At 40.6% G+C, this 18,516-nt stretch overlaps 1 protein-coding gene and 1 long non-coding RNA gene across 11 annotated transcripts in view; both read right to left on the bottom strand.

Moving 5' to 3' along the window:
• Positions 1–318: 318 nt before the first annotated feature.
• LOC111093221 lies at positions 319–3,006 on the bottom strand. Its single transcript, XR_005381236.1, has 2 exons — positions 1,593–3,006; positions 319–1,345 (listed from the first exon to the last, which is right to left on the bottom strand). It is a non-coding gene; the product is annotated as an uncharacterized LOC111093221 (long non-coding RNA).
• Positions 3,007–5,220: 2,214 nt separating this feature from the next.
• TMEM67 (transmembrane protein 67) overlaps positions 5,221–18,516 on the bottom strand; it is a 60,725-nt gene continuing 47,429 nt past the window's right edge. For 2 of the 10 annotated variants that reach the window (XM_038579757.1, XM_038579761.1), the window contains 5 exons: positions 16,462–16,578; positions 16,251–16,355; positions 15,599–15,701; positions 11,653–11,795; positions 9,446–10,643 (listed from right to left, as the gene is read on the bottom strand). In XM_038579757.1, coding sequence (XP_038435685.1) covers positions 10,563–10,643; positions 11,653–11,795; positions 15,599–15,701; positions 16,251–16,355; positions 16,462–16,578 — 549 coding nt within the window. In that variant the 3' untranslated portion in view covers positions 9,446–10,562. Of the gene's footprint in view, positions 5,568–6,109; positions 6,147–7,434; positions 7,672–8,233; positions 9,404–9,445; positions 10,644–10,668; positions 10,940–11,232; positions 11,484–11,652; positions 11,796–15,598; positions 15,702–16,250; positions 16,356–16,439; positions 16,579–18,516 lie in introns of those variants that run through there. The other 8 variants (XR_005381233.1, XR_005381232.1, XR_005381231.1 and 5 more) reach the window with 8 other exon arrangements.

Here is an 18,516-nt window from a genome sequence, read left to right as displayed (position 1 = left end):
ACTCAGCCTCACACAGGCCGCAAATACAAGCGGCCACGTGTCATCAGAGCAGAGCGCGTGTACCCCCATGTGATCACTCAAGACGATAAAATTGCTCTCGAGTTCCATAAAACAGGCACAAATGGAATAACTCAGGGTTTCCCAAGAGGCTCCAGCCGATATGCTATGACGTAAACAGTCGCACAAACCAGAGCAATAAAATTAACATGAACTATGTGAGCTATAAGGCGATTCATTAAACACTTTGCAGTATCTTCTTTGCCTTCTTAGCACTAAATGTCGTCTTACGGGGTAAGTGTGACTCTTAAAGGGTTATCCAAGAAACTTTGAATTAATGCTCTGTTTTCTCTTTTTTTTTTTCATGTTCAACAATATTGAAAGATTTTATTTTTAAATTTTTTTTATTAATAAACTTTTAAAATTTTGGACTCAATTTGCCAACACATAGAGTAACACCCAGTGTTATATGTCGTCATGTGCCCTCCCTCGTGCCCGTCGCCCGGGAAAATGTGTCTACATCAAGCAGCGCTGCTGGAAGTCAGTCCGTCAATCCCAAGTTGCTTAAGGAGTGGGGCTGATGCTCCCCGCCTGTTGGTCTTGCCGTTGTTGGGGGCGTTGATGATGATTCCGACACTAAGCCACGCGTTTGCGAGAAAGAAGCAGAGAGGAAGATACCAGAGGAGGGTCCTCTACGGTGCCAGTGAGCTGCGGTGGTTACATAGGCCACCACCTCTCAGGACGTAGGATGCTCTGGAGGCCATGGGGCAAAATTCACAGTTTGGTGTAAATAACGGGGATTTACCGGGAAGCAGTTGCTTACGAGTATTTGACGAGTCAGGACTGCATTAGGCTGCATGTAAGGGGCGCGTGTCTACAAGTAGGGGTGTATGGTTTCCAGGAATGAGACGTAGAAGCAGCCCTGCGCTGAGGGAGCCGCTCAAGAGCGTCGCCAAGGACCCAGTCTTTTGGGGCTCAGTGGGTAGAGTGTGCGACTCTTGATCTTGGCTGGGTTGTAAGTTGGAGCCTCGCGGTGAGCACAGAGATTACTTACAAATTAAATCTTAAAAACAACCAAAAAAAAAAAAAAACCCAAACCCAGTCTTCCATGCTGGCCTGCCTGAGCTCATGAGGATGCTTTTGCACGTCCAGGGGTCACGACCACATTTCAGGCCGGAAGAGGGGGAAGGGCCCAAAGCATGTGACCGGTAAGTTTTTACGAGGAAATCTCTAGTCTTTTCCGAAGCCCCGACTAGTGGACCTCTGCTGGCTCCCGCTGAGCACCACGGAACAGGGCCGCGTGTGCAATGGAAGTTGAACACGTTTCATTCCAAGGGAAACCGGGGTTCTGTAGGACAGAAGGGGAGAATGAATCGTCCATAAGGAGCTAGCAACGTTGTTTTGCAAGTTGACTTATCTTAGGGTAGTAATTTGGAGCTCTGTGGTGGCGAACTCCACATTACAGGTCGTGTTCACCCGTCAGGGTCACCAACATTGTTTTCACCCAGATTGTCTGAGTGTAAATTACTGTACTTCTTACCAAGCCGGCCCACCCGTCCTCTCAAGATTATTTTCTATCATTTAAAAATACATACGCCTACGCTTTAGGTGAAATGACTTGTCCAAGGACATGCGGACTCAATGTGAACATTAAGTGTCTTCATCCAGGATTTCACATGTACAAAGTTATCAACTGTGCATCTTGGGCTCAGAGATAAGAGGCCTCAGGGATCACCGGGCCGGCAGCTGGTGGGGCAGGCGCCCGGGAAGCACACCTGCTTGGGCCAAGGTCTCCTGACCGACAGAGACGGGGCGAAAACCCAACCCTTTTGGCTTCCAGTCCAGTATACTTTCCACTCCTTGCTCAAATCTGCCCAGTGAATGTCTGTCTAAAGTTGGAACTCGTTTATGTCACGAGGAAGAAGAGTCACAGAGGTTTCACTCACTCGTCCTGCGTCTGTTTCGGAGTCTTTCCTAGGCCACGTCTTATTTCCGGGACCCCTTCTGGACGAACCCAGTAACAGGTTTGTCACTTTATGGACTTAGACACATGCGTCCTGGGATAAATTCTATTTGCCCAGAGGGGAGAGCTCTATCACTCAGGAGCCTGGTGGGCCCCGCTTTGCCTCTGATGCTTGAGTCCGGGCCGTGTGCGAGGCGGTTCGCTGTAAGCATGTTGGGCCGTTGAGTTCTTGAGGTTCACCCTCTGGAGGTCCAGAAACACCTTCCGTTGACGGCACGATTTCGTCTGGGAAGGTTTTGCGCGCACCCAAGAGGCAGACAGGGAAAGGACCATGGGTCGTGTGGTCCGTCCCCCCAGGCAGGTGACCCCCCCTGTATCCCTGCGGGCCTGGGTGACGAGGAGCCACTATTATTTAGGTGGCTTGAAAATAAAGCCACCCTCTCTTAAGCTGAAATCCACTGTTTCTTGGCTTCTGTTTATTGGTCCTAATTTGTACTTGAGAGCTGATGGACGTTAGCTCCATCTTTTACGGGACAAATATTTGAAGAAAGCTGTCGTGGCTCTGGTTTATCTTTTCCCAAGGTCCTTCTACTGTGCTTCTGGAGCATCTCTAGGCCCTTGACCTCCCGATCACCACCCTCCAAAAAATCCAGCGTGTTGGGAACTAGACAGGATGCCAGGCCGAGATGGGAGCCGCACAGCACAGGAGCATTTCCTCCCTTACTTTGGACACGCGACTCCCGGAGTCGGAAATCGCATTAGAAACCTCCTCCCGAGGTTGCTCCGCATTAAGCTTCGGGGCCGCTTGAAACTATTCCCCTTGCGCTGGGCCCCTGCGGTCGCGTCAGGCCCCTCCGGGTTGTCCTGCCCACGCCAACCTGTTCTGTGGTTGTCAGAGTCGGGATTCAGGGCACTCGGCACTCCTGTCTCCCAGGGTCTGGCCCGATTACCTCCTCGGCCGCCCCGACCCCCTAGGGACAGAGGCTGCCCGGAGCGAGCGGGAGGGCGGCCGTGCAGGTGGCCGTGCAGGTGGCCGTGCAGGTGGCCGGGCAGGTGGCCGGGCAGGGGTGTGGCGGGGGAGCTGCAGGCTGGGTTCCGCGCCCGAGGGCCCCCGGCAGCTCGCTCGTTCCCCCCACCCGGGAAGGGCCCTGCCCGGACCCACCCGCCGACGACGGGGACAGACCCTGCGGGAAGTGGGGGCGGCCGTGGCGCGGAGCAGAGCGCAGCGCGGGGTCGCCTGGGGGCTGGGGTGGGGTGGGGAGGGTCGGGGGGTGAGGGGGGGTCGGGGAGCGGGGCCCTGACGCGAGCGGCACCGAGCCTTTTGCTTCGCTTTCCGGGAAACGGCCCTCTTCACTCCCGCCGCCTCCCACCCCAGGGCCTTTGCACGCGCGGCGGCCTGCGCGTGGGCCCCTCCCGGCCGCCCCGCGCCGCCTGCTCGCCCCCGCCTGCCCGCACTGCAGCACCCTCGGCCCTTTTAGGCCTTATGCTCCTGTGCCCGCGCGTGCCCCTTCCCGGCCGGGGACACCCCGAAAGGCGCCCCATCCCAGCTCCCCGACCTTCTCTATTCCTCACAGGCTGACGGGAGGGGGCGGGGATGACCGGGCACAGGGCAGATGCTTGGGGGCAGGAGCCAGCGTTCCCGCGGGAGGCTCCGTCATCGTGTGGATCCCTTGGTCCAACTCCAGTAAAAAATATACAAAAATAAAATATAAAATAAAATAAAATAAAATAAAATAAAATAAAATAAAATAAAATAAAATAAATAAAATATAAATAAATAAAATAAAATAAAATAAAATAAAATAAAAATAAAATAAATAAAATAAAATAAATAAAATAAATAAAATAAAATAAAACATAAAATAAATAAATAAACATAAAATAAAATAATAAATAAAATAAAATAAATAATAAATATAAATAAAATAAAATAATAAAATAAAATCAAATAAAATAATAATAAAATAAAATAAAATAAAATAAAAATAAATAAAATAAACTAAATAAATAAATAAAATAAAATATAAAGTAAAATAAAACATAAAATAAAATAAATAAAATAAAATATAAAATAAAATAAAATAAAATAAAATAAATAAAATATAAAATAAAATAAAATAAATAAAATAAAATAAAATAAAAACTTCTACATTAAAAAAACAAAACCCCTCCTTGCTAGAAAGGCCGCCTGGGTGGGCCAGGAGCAGGGCCTTACACAGGAGGATCCTTGGGGACCTGCCCGTCCGCAGCCCCCCCAGCCCCGTAAGAGAACCACCACCCCGCAGCCGCCCCACGAACTCTTTCTTGGCCGCGGGCTCGGGGCCCCCAACCGCACCTGCACGTTCAAACCTGCTCCAACGGTACTTGGGAGAGTGACGGAGGGTAGTCCTTGAAATGACGGAGAGGCAGGTACGGGAGGAAGATGTCCCACGGCGGGGGGGGGGGGGGGGGGGGGGGGGGGGGGCCTCAGGTCCCGGCACCTGCTGGGGATGGGGGGGGCCTGCTTCTCCCTCTCCCCGCCTCTGCCCCTGCCTGTGCTCCCTCCCACACATGCTCTTTCTCTGTCAAATAATAAAATCTTTAAGAAAAAAAAATGTGCCACAGAGTAACCATTTGGGGAGGTTTGTAAAGGAAGCATTACATACTTGGGATAATGGTTTGACTCGTAAAAAGGATGTATTTTTTTTTTAAGATTTTATTTTTCCAGGAGAGACACAGAGAGAAGCAGAGAGGCAGGCAGAGGGAGAAGCAGGCCCCCTGCGGGGAGCCCGATGAGGGACTGATCCCAGGACCCCGGGGTCACGCCCTGGGCCGCAGGCAGATGCTCACCCGCCGAGCCCCCCAGGTGACCCTAAAAAGGATTTTAATAGAAATGTGCATTTTATTAAAAGGAGAGGAGGAGCCCATAATCACTGGTGAGCTTTTCTTTTCCCCTTTAGGCAAGAGCTGTTTGTGGGCCTCCCTCTGAGCCAGGGCAGGGCCTGTTTCCGTCTGGACCATTCGCTCCCTAAAGCTGAGAGCCGGCGGGGACCAGTACCTGATACCCCGGGAGGGAGCCCAGACACCTGCGGGGAGGGCAGGGCCCCCAGGGAGCCCGGCACCCCCCCACCCCGGGCTCTGCAGCCCTGGCACCCGGGAGCACCCCTGGGTGGCTTTCCTGTGCCCTCTGCTGCCACCTGCCGTCACTCCCGGCTTCAAACAGAACAAAGAGATGTTTTCCCGGTTTAAGGGACAAAAGACACGCAGTGGAAAGTTACAGATCGACACTCATCCCTTCCGCTTTATATAATGAACGCACGAGGGAGGCTCATTTGCTGCACGTCCTTAGCAACAACTGGGATTTTGAACGTTTTAATTTTAGCCATTTCGGTGGTTCCGCGCTGAGGGAGAGCTCATTGATTTTTATTTTGCAGTCTCATGGTGACGGTGGAGCGCTGTTTAGAAATGATTTTTATTATCTACAAGAGCCGATGCCCCCTTTGGCCCGTCCGGGGATGGAATCTGCAGCACCGCGCGACCGCCCCGCGAACACTCCCCACGCGAGCTTATTGATCATTCGAAGTCCTCTTGCGAGAGAGGCAGGCTTCGGACCTTTGTCCACGTGCTGCTGAGTAATGCAAATACACACGAGTGTAAATTGAATGGAAATTGTAAAGTCCAACTTGCCGATGTTTTCCTTTAAGGCCAGTCTTTTGGGTCTTGAGGAATCTTGGCCTACGTCAAAGTCATGAATGTGTTTTCCTGTGGTACCTTCCAGAGGCTTCAGCATTTAACCTTTACTTTTACATCTGCCATCAGCCTGAAATTCATTTTTGCGTGGGACAAAGGGATAAGGATTCTATTTTTCTCTGCTGTGGCATTCGACTGACCATTGAAAAGCCACCCTCTCCTCAGTGCACTGCGAATCACAGATCAGGTGACTGTGGGTCTGTGAGTCTGTTTCTAGACCTTACTCCAGAGGTCATCTGTTTATCCTGTCTGCAGCCGTGTCCTTTTTTTTTAACAATAATAATAGATGCAAAGGGGGCAGCCCCGGTGGCTCAGTGGTTTAGCGCCACCTTCAGCCCAGGGCGTGATCCTAGAGACCCGGGATCGAGTCCCACGTCGGGCTCCCTGCATGGAGCCTGCTTCTCCCTCTGCCTGTGTCGCTGCCTCTGTGTGTCTCTCATGAATTGATAAATAAAATCTTAAAAAGAAATAGATGCAAAGTTATTTTAGGCCCACAGATTGCTTTGTGTTGGGCAGTTTGTCCACTCTACTTCTAGCCCTCCTAACAATACATTGTCCTACGCTCAGCCCCAGAGACGCTAATCTGGGTCTTTCTTTCAGAATCAAATATTAATAGGACTTCTTTCTGCTACTTCTACTAGCACGCGGCGACACTTGCAGAGTACCAGCCCTGTACCAGGCATTCTTCTAAGCACTGCATGCTCGCAAACTCATTCACTTCTCCCCAAAACTCTAAGGCAGGTACGATTACCCCCCCTTTATGGGGGGGTGGGGGGGTGGAATTTAGTCACAGAGAGAAGTCACTTGCTCCAAATCACTCAGCTGCTAAGAGATAAGACTTGAATACAGTAGGTCTGGCTCCAGACTCTGCGTCGTCAACCACTATCCTTTGCTGCCTTACAGGCAACGCATTTATCTTTACGAACCAGGAAGGCAGCCAGGCAACACGCCAGCCGCCCAGCCCCTGGACCACCAATTCTTGCAGGGTGATTTGACTGTGGAGGATCCCTTCTCACCCCCTCTGTGCATTCACTCACTCTTCGGAAGTGTTAAAATATTCAGCTGGTAAACTTGGCTTGAAGTCTTCATACCCTGTGGCTCGATGCAAAACTCTTTCATGATGCAGCTCTTACCTTCCTTTCCAACCTCATCTCCCTCCCAAACCTCCAAATGTACTGTTCCAGGTTCTGTCGTGTGATGGTCAGTCGGGTGGGGCCACACAAGGAAACACAGGAGGGGCTCGGGAAAACAAGGCTGATCATACTCACAGGTGCTAGAAACAAGAGGCTCGCCATGCCAAGCAGGCACCCACGTCACATGGGCCCCCGGGGAAGCACCACTGCTGGCTGGGAGGCAGAACAGGGGCAAGGGGGAACCTAGGTCCCAGCCTTTATTAGTTTCTGCATTTCTGCAGGACAGGCAAGGCAGGCCGGGTAAGCAGGATGAGCTAGCTGGCATCATTACAGGGGGCACTAAGCTACAATGGGCTCTAAGGGCTGGTCCTAAGCTGCCTGTCTGGGATGGTTAAAGCAGAGGAATATTGCTTCCTGGGGTGTACAGGGCGGGCGCAGAGGGTTAGTCTGCATGTCAAAAGCATGCGCCTGGCTACACCCTTTGCTGAGATTCCAATCCTAGAAAACATGTTTAAGTCTCCCTATAGCCAGAGGAAATTAAGATGTCAAAACATCATAACATACAGCAAACTTTAAAAACATAAAGAACACGTGTTCTATAATACAAACTACCTGTAAGTGCCCGTCTGCTGCGCGTTTCCTCTCAGATACGGACTGTTCTGGCTCTGACTGCCCTTGTCCTGTTCAGGTCAAATGCCGCCTTTCTCAGGTAGAAGTCCTAATGACCACGGGTGCACAGTTTGGAGCTTTCCCATCACACCCTGGTGGCTGTAGCACTTTTCAGATCACTGAAATTATTGGTTAATACATCGGCTTCCTCTACCAATTCTAAGACCCTTCTGAGAGGCTCTGGAGTGGGAACAGGGGGAAATATTGTTTGAATGAATAAATACGTAACTCTCTCCCAAACACAATATTTCCCTCTCTTCCCTTTTTCCTAATCTGTACCATGAACCATGCCTACAACATGGTGTGAGGACAGCTCCATCTTGGCTCCCGTCATCGACCGCTGTGACATCTACTGGGGAGAGGGGGGGACCTCTTCCTGGTGAGGCTGGAAGGCTGAAGCGGAAGGAAGGCTCGGAATTTTTTTTTTTGGTCAGTAATCTGGGTTTCAGTATTATGGAATTAATTTACTCGCAAGATAGAAAATATACTTGGAGGAAGATGTTTTATTTTTTTAAACTGTTGCAGACTTTCCTTTTTTTTTTTTTTTTAAGATTTTATTTATTTACTCATGAGAGACACAGAGAGAGAGAGAGAGAGAGAAAGAGGCAGAGATACAGGCAGAGGGAGAAGCAGGCTCCATGCAGGGAGCCCCATGTGGGACTCGATCCCGGGTCTCCAGGACCACACCCTGGGCTGAAGGCGGCGCTAAGCTGCTGAGCCACCTGGGCTACCCCAAGGCAGACGTTTTAAACTAAAAATTCTAAAACTTCTAGTGTTTAGTTTACTCACTGCCATAAGTTTATCTTCATGAGCTAATCCTTACCACAAGTGGTAAACCAAGGGTATTATTTCCATGGCAGAGATGCAGACTAAAGCTCAAAGATTTCAAATGATTTGTTTTAAGGTCCCAAAGCTGGTAAGTGACGGGGGCAAAAATTCTAATTTGAATCCAGGGCTTCTGTTACTAAATCTGGAGCATTTTCCATTAAGCCACATGGCTCCTTGACTTATATTCATTTCCCTTCAGCTTTCATCAATATTTTCAGACAACAAAAGGAAGACTGATTTCGTGCCTGCAACCACTGGATTAGTGATCATTTTGAATCCTTCTCAATCTAGGTAACCAGCGGAGCCTTCTCAAAAGGGAGTGTTAGGACAGCAGTGCCAGAGAAATAGGAAAATATAAACATCTCATAACACAGAGACTGATCCACAGAACCATGCTAGGGGCCTGGGCATTTCTGTGGGGGACACTAAACACACAGCAGCTTATGAAGAACCTCTGGGTGAACCTAGATTTTGCTTCCTTACCAGATGATGAGGAGACTTACCAACTGTTTCTAGGCAGTCAATAAAATTGGGGGCATAAGATAGAAAGTACAGTAAATCAGTGCTACAGAAATAGACAAAAGATTATGGATCTAATGGAACATTAGGAACCTGATCACAGAATTTAAATTGTAGCAATGTGAACAGGGGAATCAACAGTGTGTGAAAATCTGAACACATTTTATGTATCCAACCAAAATAAAAAGTAATATTGTATAAAACCAGTGTGAAATTATTCTTCAAAATGCTTTTTCTCTGTGTTAATTAGGTGAGCTGACTGATCCTATTTTTTGAAATTCCCATTTTTAAACATTCACATTAATATTAACTTCTCATGTATGAATAAGAATTTGATTTCTCTCATATGCTTCTGAGCAAGTGGTTTTAAAAATCTATACTATTTATTTCTCTTTGTAGCTTGTATAAAGGCATTCCTGTACTTTGACCCTTCAGAAACTGTAGTTTCAAATGCTTAGCTTCTTACCCCTTTTTTCTCCTCTGTCATCCTTAAGATTCAAAGACATGTAAAAGATTCAACTTTGGCAAAGACTGTGGACGCCTGCTGCAATAGTGTTGTTCATTCCTAAATGTTATTTCATGAAATACACATTAATCAAACAGGAAATGAAAACATCTAAGGATTTATTCCATATTTTCAACTCAAAAACATAAACAATATTTACATAGCATTATATTTCAGTATTTACACAGCATTAACAGAAAAGGCAGTAAGAAATGATGGTTGGGGGTCAATGATCATTATACCTGGAATACAAGGATGCCTTTCAAATGGTATGCAATGAAAATCATATCATGGAAAATTATTAACTACATGGCTCAGAATTTACATTGAGTGGAGTTTTGGATCCAAATAAATACAAGCCTACTGACTTATGAAGCCTAAGTGTGTTTTCAATAAGTCACCTTGTCAATATAACATGATAAATTTATGGTTATTTATAATCTTTAAACATAACTAAAGAACAAAACCTTGTGAGTGCTCTTAAAATGCTAAGTAATTCAAAATGTATAAAAAACTATATTGGGAGAAATGTCACACATTATGGCTTGTTTAAAAAATGTAAATGATAATTAAGAAATATACACTCTTGGTGGGAAGGACATATTGACACAATGATATAGGTATAAAAAATAATGAATATGTACCATTTCATGAGATGCCTATTAATCCAGTGGTGAATCAGTCCACTGCCAGTGTGAGCAATTAAAATGAGGCAAATTGAGTCAGCAATATACAATTTCAAATTTCTAAGTACTTGAAAGCATTTTCCAACATTTATTACCATAACATATGTAAAAACTAGAAAACACTGAACTGAAAACTGCTTGAACTTGGAATAATCTTGTCAAAGTGAGAAAATGTAGGCAAATCCCAGTTTATAAAATTATCTACAGAGACAAATGATGGGATTGTTTTATCATTAAAAAGTGTTATGCTGACAGCAACATTTAGATTTCTTTTGCCCCACTGTCAGTGTATCTAATTTATGAGTTCTTGAATTAAATACCGTCACAAACGGGAAAACAACATTTTTCATTATACCACTGTATATATGCATAAAGAAGTTATGAATCCACAGATTACAAAAATAAATCTTTCTTTAGCTTAGAAAACAAAAATAGAAAAATTTGAATTCAAGGTTTTAAAAAACTATGGCAAACTAATCTGATAATTATGACTGTTTTTGCCATAACTATATTGTCTTGATCTATTCAAAAAATTAAATCAAAAATCTTTGATCCACCAATGTTTTGGATGCCAAATTCTTCTGTCCTACTGTATTACGTATAAATCTAAAAATCTGGAAAAAAAAATTAAAACAATTCAGAATGGAAAAATATATAAAGAAACATATGTACATCAATTAAAATATCTAACTATTTATTTTCATGTATCAGGCATCTGTATTCCATGGTGATGCACAAAATTATTTCAAGAGTATTTATCATCTTTCATAATACCAAACAAGTGCATATTCCTATTTAGAATAGATCTTAATGAATTAATACAAGTCCTCTCATGTTCACGGAATATACTATCAAATATTTTGAAGGCAACTTACCTCTAGCTTTAAAAGCTATGGAAACATCAAAAGCACTGTTAGGGATAAAATTTGCTTGTAATTTTAGATCTCTGTCAAAGACTAATTATATGTTACTAACTCATACTTCCTTGACATAATGGGGGAAATTTGAGTGATATTAATAACAACATTTCCAGAGAAATTTGTCATTTTTTAAAATCTCCACTTCAGGCTCCATACCCATCCAGCAACTATTGTTTTAACCACACAGGTAGAAACTGTGTGACTGTCACAACAAAGGGGCTTCTCTGTGGTTGAGTCCTGAGCCCGATCTCCCATCCCCTGTCCTCTCCTATCCCCTGCCCTCCGGAGCTTGCCTTTTTGTTACAATAACAGCTGGTGCAGAGGGTGAAGGGAACTCTCATTATTGCTACTTTTTTTTTTTTAATTTCAACTTTTTATTTAAATTTTAGTTAACATATATGGTAAAATTAGTTTCAGGTTCTAATTACTGCTACTTCTGGCATATAGGAGATCAGCAATTTAAGTATCTTCCTTTCTTTTCACAGTTGTTCAAGCAACTTATGCCTTCCACAAGATCCCAGTATTTCACTGACCCTGAGGAGAGTATAGTTGATTGAAATGTTTCTTCTTTTTTTGGTGGGGATAATTATTCTAAATCTTTACAAATTCCTGATAAAAGCAGACATTGTTATTCTCTGCTATAAAATATCTACTTCCAAAGTATCTGTTTGAAAAGAAATCCAGAAAAGATTTTTAAACTTACCTCTTGTTGCAGGTATGTAAGGAAGGCCGCTAGAACAAAATTTTGGCAAGCCAAATCCACAACACAGAAGAACAGCAGATCAAAAATAAGAAGAGTGGCTTCATTTCCATAATATAGAACACTGCTGAAAGAATATCCTTCATCTATTAAGAAAAAAAAAAAAAAAGCAATGTATAAGATATAAATTAGAAACTTTAAAATAGAATAAGCTTCTGATAAATTTCTGGTGTTAAAATTTGGGTACTTAAAAAACATAACAGAAGCTACTACTTATAATACTTTATGGCTTTCAAAACAATTAAAGGGTATTAAAATTTGCTAATCTCAAAAGTCAGTAACGGAACTCTGCTCATAAAAAATAATTAAAAATAAATAAATAAATAAATAATTTTTAGCACTTGTACCAAGGGTTGGTAATTGCTAGTAGTGTGAGTATATATAGTCAATACCTTCCAAAGACCAGGTAATGAATATCCCTTATTTGTTTATGTAACTAAAGGTCAAAGAATCTTAGATTCTCTAAGATAGACAAAGTTAAAAACACAAAAACAAAACCAGCAAGGACGGAGTAGTGCATAGTGAGTTATAATTTGTGTCTTAACGGTTAGTCCTCTGAGGTTCTGCTCCAAGACCTCTTTTCTTTTCATTCCACAAGGAGGGGTTTGTTCTTCTTGGGATGTAAACCCTCTTTTAAGATTCTGATGAAAGCTACAGACCCTTTCACCATAGTCAGGGGGCGGAGGGAGTCCATATATACAAATCTGGCATGTAATTTCAGGGAGATCCAAGGAACCAATGAAGCTGTTCATGGATACCCAGTTAGGAACTCCTGTTTTAAAATAAGGGGACGGCCGGTATGCCTCAGAGTGTCAGACAAGGATTCTGGGATTTGCTCTCCAGCCTCTTTATCTTTCATGCACTCTTACTATGTCCCACTTCATATCAGGCTTCAATCATAAAATTCATAAATATAGAATGCCCTTTCCCCCTTCTGTACAAATATCTTTGCCTCTTTTCCCTTGATCCTCCCACTTGACAACTTTTTTTAGGATGCAATTCAAACTTTTCCATGTGGTCTCTTCTCGTTTGTATGTCTGGTTAGATTTCCCACTCACTATTCGTACCTGGTGTAACCTGTGTCTGCAGAGACTTCCATCCCAGCATCACCCCACTCATATATTCAAGATGCTCACTTGTCTGTGCTATGTATCCTGGGACTGGCATGACACATGACACTCAATAATGCATGAATAAGTGATACCCAAGCCAGGACATAGGTCATTCTTACCAACCCATATAGGAGGTCATCCAGCCACATTAAAAGTGACATATATACTACCCTTTTAATGATAGGAAACCAGATGTAGGCACTATTCCTATCACAGAGTACCTACAATTTTTAAGAATTTGGATAAAATGAAAAGTTAAATGTTAAAGATTAATCACAAATATTATTCTTAAGTGTTTTATTAGTTTTCCACTGACTGCACATTCCCATAAAATCTGAATTTTATCTTCACCCTCGTCACTTTTATTCAGCATAGTACTAGACATCCTTGCCACAGCAAACAGACAAGAAATAAAAGGCATCTAAATTGATAAGGAAGAGTTAAATGGTCACTATTTGAGGATGACATGATATCATACATAGAAAACCCTAAAGATTCCACCAAAAAACTATCAGAAGTAATAAATGAATTCAGTACAGTTTAAGACACAAACTTAATACCCAGAAATCAGCAGCGTTTCTATACATTAATAATGAAGTAGCAGAAAGAGAAATCAGGAAAACAATTCTATTTACAATTATATCCAAAATAATAAAATACCTCGGTATAAATAACCAAGAAGGTGTAAGATCTGTGCTCTGAAAACTATAAAACACTGATGAAAGAAATTGAAGGTGCTACACACAAATAGCGAGATATTTCATGCTCATGGATTGGGAGAATTAATATTATTAAAATGTTCATACCATCCAAAGTAATCTACAGATTCAATGTAATCCCTATTAAAAACACTAACAGCACTTTTTACAGAACTGGAACAAATAATACTAAAATCTGTATAGAACGACAAATAGCTAAAGCAATCTTGATAAGAAAAAACAAAAGAAAAACTGGAGGTATCCCAGTTCTAGATTTCAAGATATAATACAAAAACAGACACATAGATCAACAGAACAGAACAAAGAGTCCAGAAATAAGCCTACACTTACATGGTCAATTAACCTATGACAAAGAAGGCAAGAATATACAATGGGGAAAAGACAATCTCTTCAATAAATGGTGTTGGGAAAACTGGACAGCTATATGCAAAGAATGGAACGGATCACTTTCTTACACCAAACACAAAAAATAAACTCAAAATGTATCAAAGACCTACATGTGAGACCTGAAATCATAAAACTCCTAGACATATGCAATAATTTCTATGATACTGGCCACATTAACATTTTTCCTAGGTATGTCTTCTAAGGCAAGGGAAACAAAAATAAAAATAAGCTATTGGGATTACATCAAAATAAAAAGCTTTCCATAGTAAAGGAAACCATCAACAAAACAAAAAAGGCAACCTATTGAATGGGAGAAGATATTTGCAAATGACCTACCTGAAAAGAGGTTAATATTCAAAATGCATAAAGAACTTACACAACTTAACACCAAAAACCAAACGATCCCATTTAAAAATGGGTAGAGGATCTGAGAGACATTTTCTCAAAAAAGACATACAGAGGGCCAACAGACACATGAAAAGATGTTCAACATCACCAGGGAATGCAAATCAAAACCACAATGAAAACTTTATACCTGATTGGCTAAAATAAAAAAAGATAACAAATAACAAATACTTATGAGGATGTGGTGAAAAGGGAACTTTTGTGCATTGCTGGTGGGAATGTAAATTGGTACAGCTACTGCGGAAACCAGTATGGAAGTTCCTTAAAAAAATTAAAAAGTAGAAATACCATATGATGCAGTAATTCCACTACTGGGCATTTTCCCAAAGAAAACCGAAACACTAATTCAAAAAGATATAGTCTCCCCTATGTTTATTGTAGCATTATTTACGGTAGCCAAGATACCAAAGGAAGCCCAAGTATTCATTCACAGACGAAGGGATAAAGAAGAGTGAGATATACAGATATATATAGTCTCTCTCTCTCTCTCTCTCACACACACACACACACACACACAGGAATATTACTCAGCCATAAAAGAGTGAGATCTTGCCATCTGCAATAACATGGATGGATCTAGAAAGTGTTATTCTAAGTAAAATAAGTCAGACAGAAAAAGATAAATACCACATGGTTTCACTTAACATTGGAATCTAAAACACAAAACAAATGAATAAACAAACAAACAAAAAGCAAATCATACCTATAAATACAGAAAACTGATGGTTGGCAGAGGAGAGGGGGTAGGAGGAAGGACAAATGGGTTAAGGGGAGTGGGACACAGGCTGCCCGCTACGGAATGAATAAAAGGTACAGCACAGGGATTACAGTCAGTGGTATTGCAATAGTCATTTCATGATGATACGGTCGCTATACTTGTGATGAGCAGAGCATAACACAGAGTTGCTGAATCACTAGGCTGTATACCTGAAACTAATGCAACATCATCTGTCAATTATACTCAAATTTTTAAAAAATCTGAATTTTTTGTGTTTTACTCTCTCTCTTCTAGGTCTATCACTGATTTTGAAATTTTTGCACTTTCTTCAGAATAATTATCTTTTACATTTTTGTTTCCTGCTACATGACATAATAAAATGGAACACGGAAAACTACTATCATACCATGAAGTTAACTAAGTTCATTACGTTTCCTTTGTTTTTATATAAAATTATAAAATTTAAAAAAATAACTACAAGTACTCTTTCTTTTTTTTTCAAACTTTGAAAATAGTAATCAAGTTCCGCAAAGGCATTTGAAGGATACCATTGTAAAAGATGCTTTTTTCCATTGGTTCCATGAATTCTATTCCAAGAATTCTTTCAAGAAGCAATTTATCTTTTATAAAGTAGTCCATTTCCTTATGAACCTAATATAAAAAGATAAACATTATTTCAAAAATAGCATGAAATAAATGTTTCCCAACTAATGTAAATCAGAAAGAGAGAAAATGAAAAATGAATAGTACATGAAGAAAATCTGTTCTTTAAAAAGACTGGTCTTACTACAATGGGCTTTATAACAAGATTTTCTTCAGAAATGTTTTAAATTTTAAATGTCTTTAGTCGTATTTAGGGCTATATTTAAAATCAACTTTTAACAAGCTTTTCAGGAATACAACCACAGCATAGCATATTTCTATAATAAAAAATATAATAATATTTTACTAATTAGCTAACAAAATTCCAGCATAGGCATACTTTAAGGGAATCATCATTATGCTAATAGATGCATAAAATGTCACCTTATTTTTATATAACCTAAACTCTATCCTTAAGTCACAGTATTAATTTTGATAGGCGAAAAAAGAAGGGTTCTAAGTTCACTGACTGGTTAACTAAAATAACTGACATTACTGGTTAAATTTTTAAAAATTATATTTTGCTTCTAGTCGAAATATAAATGCTAACATACATACATGATCGATGAAAGAGCCAAGAAATTTGTTCATAGTATGATATGCTTTTATACTCTGCTCAAAAGTGCTTGCTGATGAACTCAATAGTCTGGCAGGGCCATTTTTCTAATGTGAAAAAGAGGTAAGAATAAATGCAACATGTCTTACATTCTTGGTTTTTAAATAAGATGAAATATTGGCAAAATATACCTGAATTGTACTTTATACAAACCCTTGTCAGTGTCTCATGAATTCTGTCATAGTGCTGTCTCATCTGGCTAGAAATCGCAATCTGAAAAGTCTGACCATCTGTGTTGGGTACCAAACCCCTCTGGCTACACAGATTTTCCTGAAAAGTTAAAAATTTAAGGATCATGAAAATTTTGCCTATTTCAAAAAGAAAATACAACACTTTTCTTTTAGTTAGTATCACATTACAAGACCACCTGAAATTTTACTGAAACTATATTTGAGATAGAGATTCTGACATTACCCAAGGTTCCTACTCCCCTCTGGATTTTACTAATTTCTATGTTGTCATACGCCGTTCAGGTCTCTGTATCATCTCCTGTATCCTACTTTTAAAAATCCACACTAAATTCATTGTGTATTGGTATTTGTAGCTTCCTTTATGATTCATTTTATTGCTCTTTAGTGCCTGTCAAAAAGTCTAATCTTAAACACTTTTATAAATAGCCTTTTTTTATTTTCTAAAAACTTTTAGAACACTTCCTTAATTAAATGCAATAAAAAAGTAGCATGATATATAACTAAACAGTTAATGTCATGGACCAGATATCCATTTCAGGTCTTCCTGACACAACCTGAATCCCGACAACCATCCACATGCAAAATTTTGCTTTACCTCACCCCCTAGCTACTTCCCATCCATGCTTCAAGGTCAGCTCAAGTCCTCCTGCCTCCCTTCTCTTGCCTTATTTGCTTATTCCAGAGCTTAATATTAATAATCTCTTTGTCTAAATTTAATCTGCAAACATAATGTAACACTTGGTTTTCTACAGACTGAAAGGAAGTCTACATGCAGTGAATTTCTCTAATTAAAAAAATAATAAAAGCTTTTTTTCCTGATTAAAACATTACATGCTACTGCAGAGAATTTATAAAATATGGAGAGGTACAGAAAAGAAAGAAAAGAAAAAAAAATCCCCTATGATCTCAACATCCAGAGATACAAGTATTTTAAGGTATTTTATTTCTAGTTCTTTGTCCAGGCATACAGATATAGATGGCATAAAACTGGGATCACATCGATTTCTTTTTCACCTAACATTATATCCTAGCAACTCTCTATGTCATTAAATATTCTATAAAACATGATTTTTATGTCTACCTAAGAATTTCACTGAGTAAGAAAACCAACTGATTTAATATTCTCTTTTAAATAATCCCTTATAAATAACCACTGTGATGAAGATCCTGAACCCAATTAGCTATTCACATTGCTAATTATTTCCTTGAGTGAGATTCACAGAATTAGTGAGTCAAAGATAATGATCTCTTAAAAAGCTCTTCGTATATACATTTCCAAATGCTTTCCAGAAGATTTGTAAAAATTTATCCTGAGACCAGTAGTTTTATGGGTGCTCATTTCATCATGTCCTTGGTACTAATATGTATTAGCTTTAAAAAAAAAAAAAAAAACTAAGCTAATTTGAAGAGGGAAAAAAATATCATTTTTTACGTGTATTTATTTATGACGATACATTTTTAGGGGGTTACTAGTCTCTATTTCTTATTTATGTGCTTAAAAATTATTTTATCATTTTTCCATTGAGGTTTTAACTGTCTGCTTAATGATTTCTATGATTTTCAATATTGTTATCAGTATCTTTATCATATTTGTTATGAGAATTTTAGCCAAATTTGCTTTTATTATATGACTGTTGGCCACATAAATGTTCTCCATTAATGAAGTAAAATCAATTAATAGTCCCTTTATATTCTTTTTTTTTTTTTTTAATAGTCCCTTTATATTCTTATGCTTAAAAAGTCATCTCTCGATCTCAAATATTCTTTTTTTACATTTAACTTTTCAAAACCAGGTGTAATTTCTAAATTTCTAAATTTCTAATTTCTAAAGAACAGTAAACCATCCATCACTCAACCCCAAATCTGTAAATACTTTCGTATATATCTCTAACTAATAAGGTCTTAGCAACAACAAAAAAGCCCACCATGCCATTTTCACACCTAATAAAACTAATCATTCCTTAATATAATTTAATATTTAGTCCTTAAATTAAGTCTCTCAGATTATTCCCAAGGA

The sequence above is a fragment of the Canis lupus genome, chromosome 29 (assembly GCF_011100685.1).
Source record: "Canis lupus familiaris isolate Mischka breed German Shepherd chromosome 29, alternate assembly UU_Cfam_GSD_1.0, whole genome shotgun sequence".
In the NCBI taxonomy this organism is placed as follows: Eukaryota; Metazoa; Chordata; class Mammalia; order Carnivora; family Canidae; genus Canis; species Canis lupus.
Note: the sequence above shows the minus strand (reverse complement) of the source record. Positions and strands in the feature narration are given on the sequence as shown.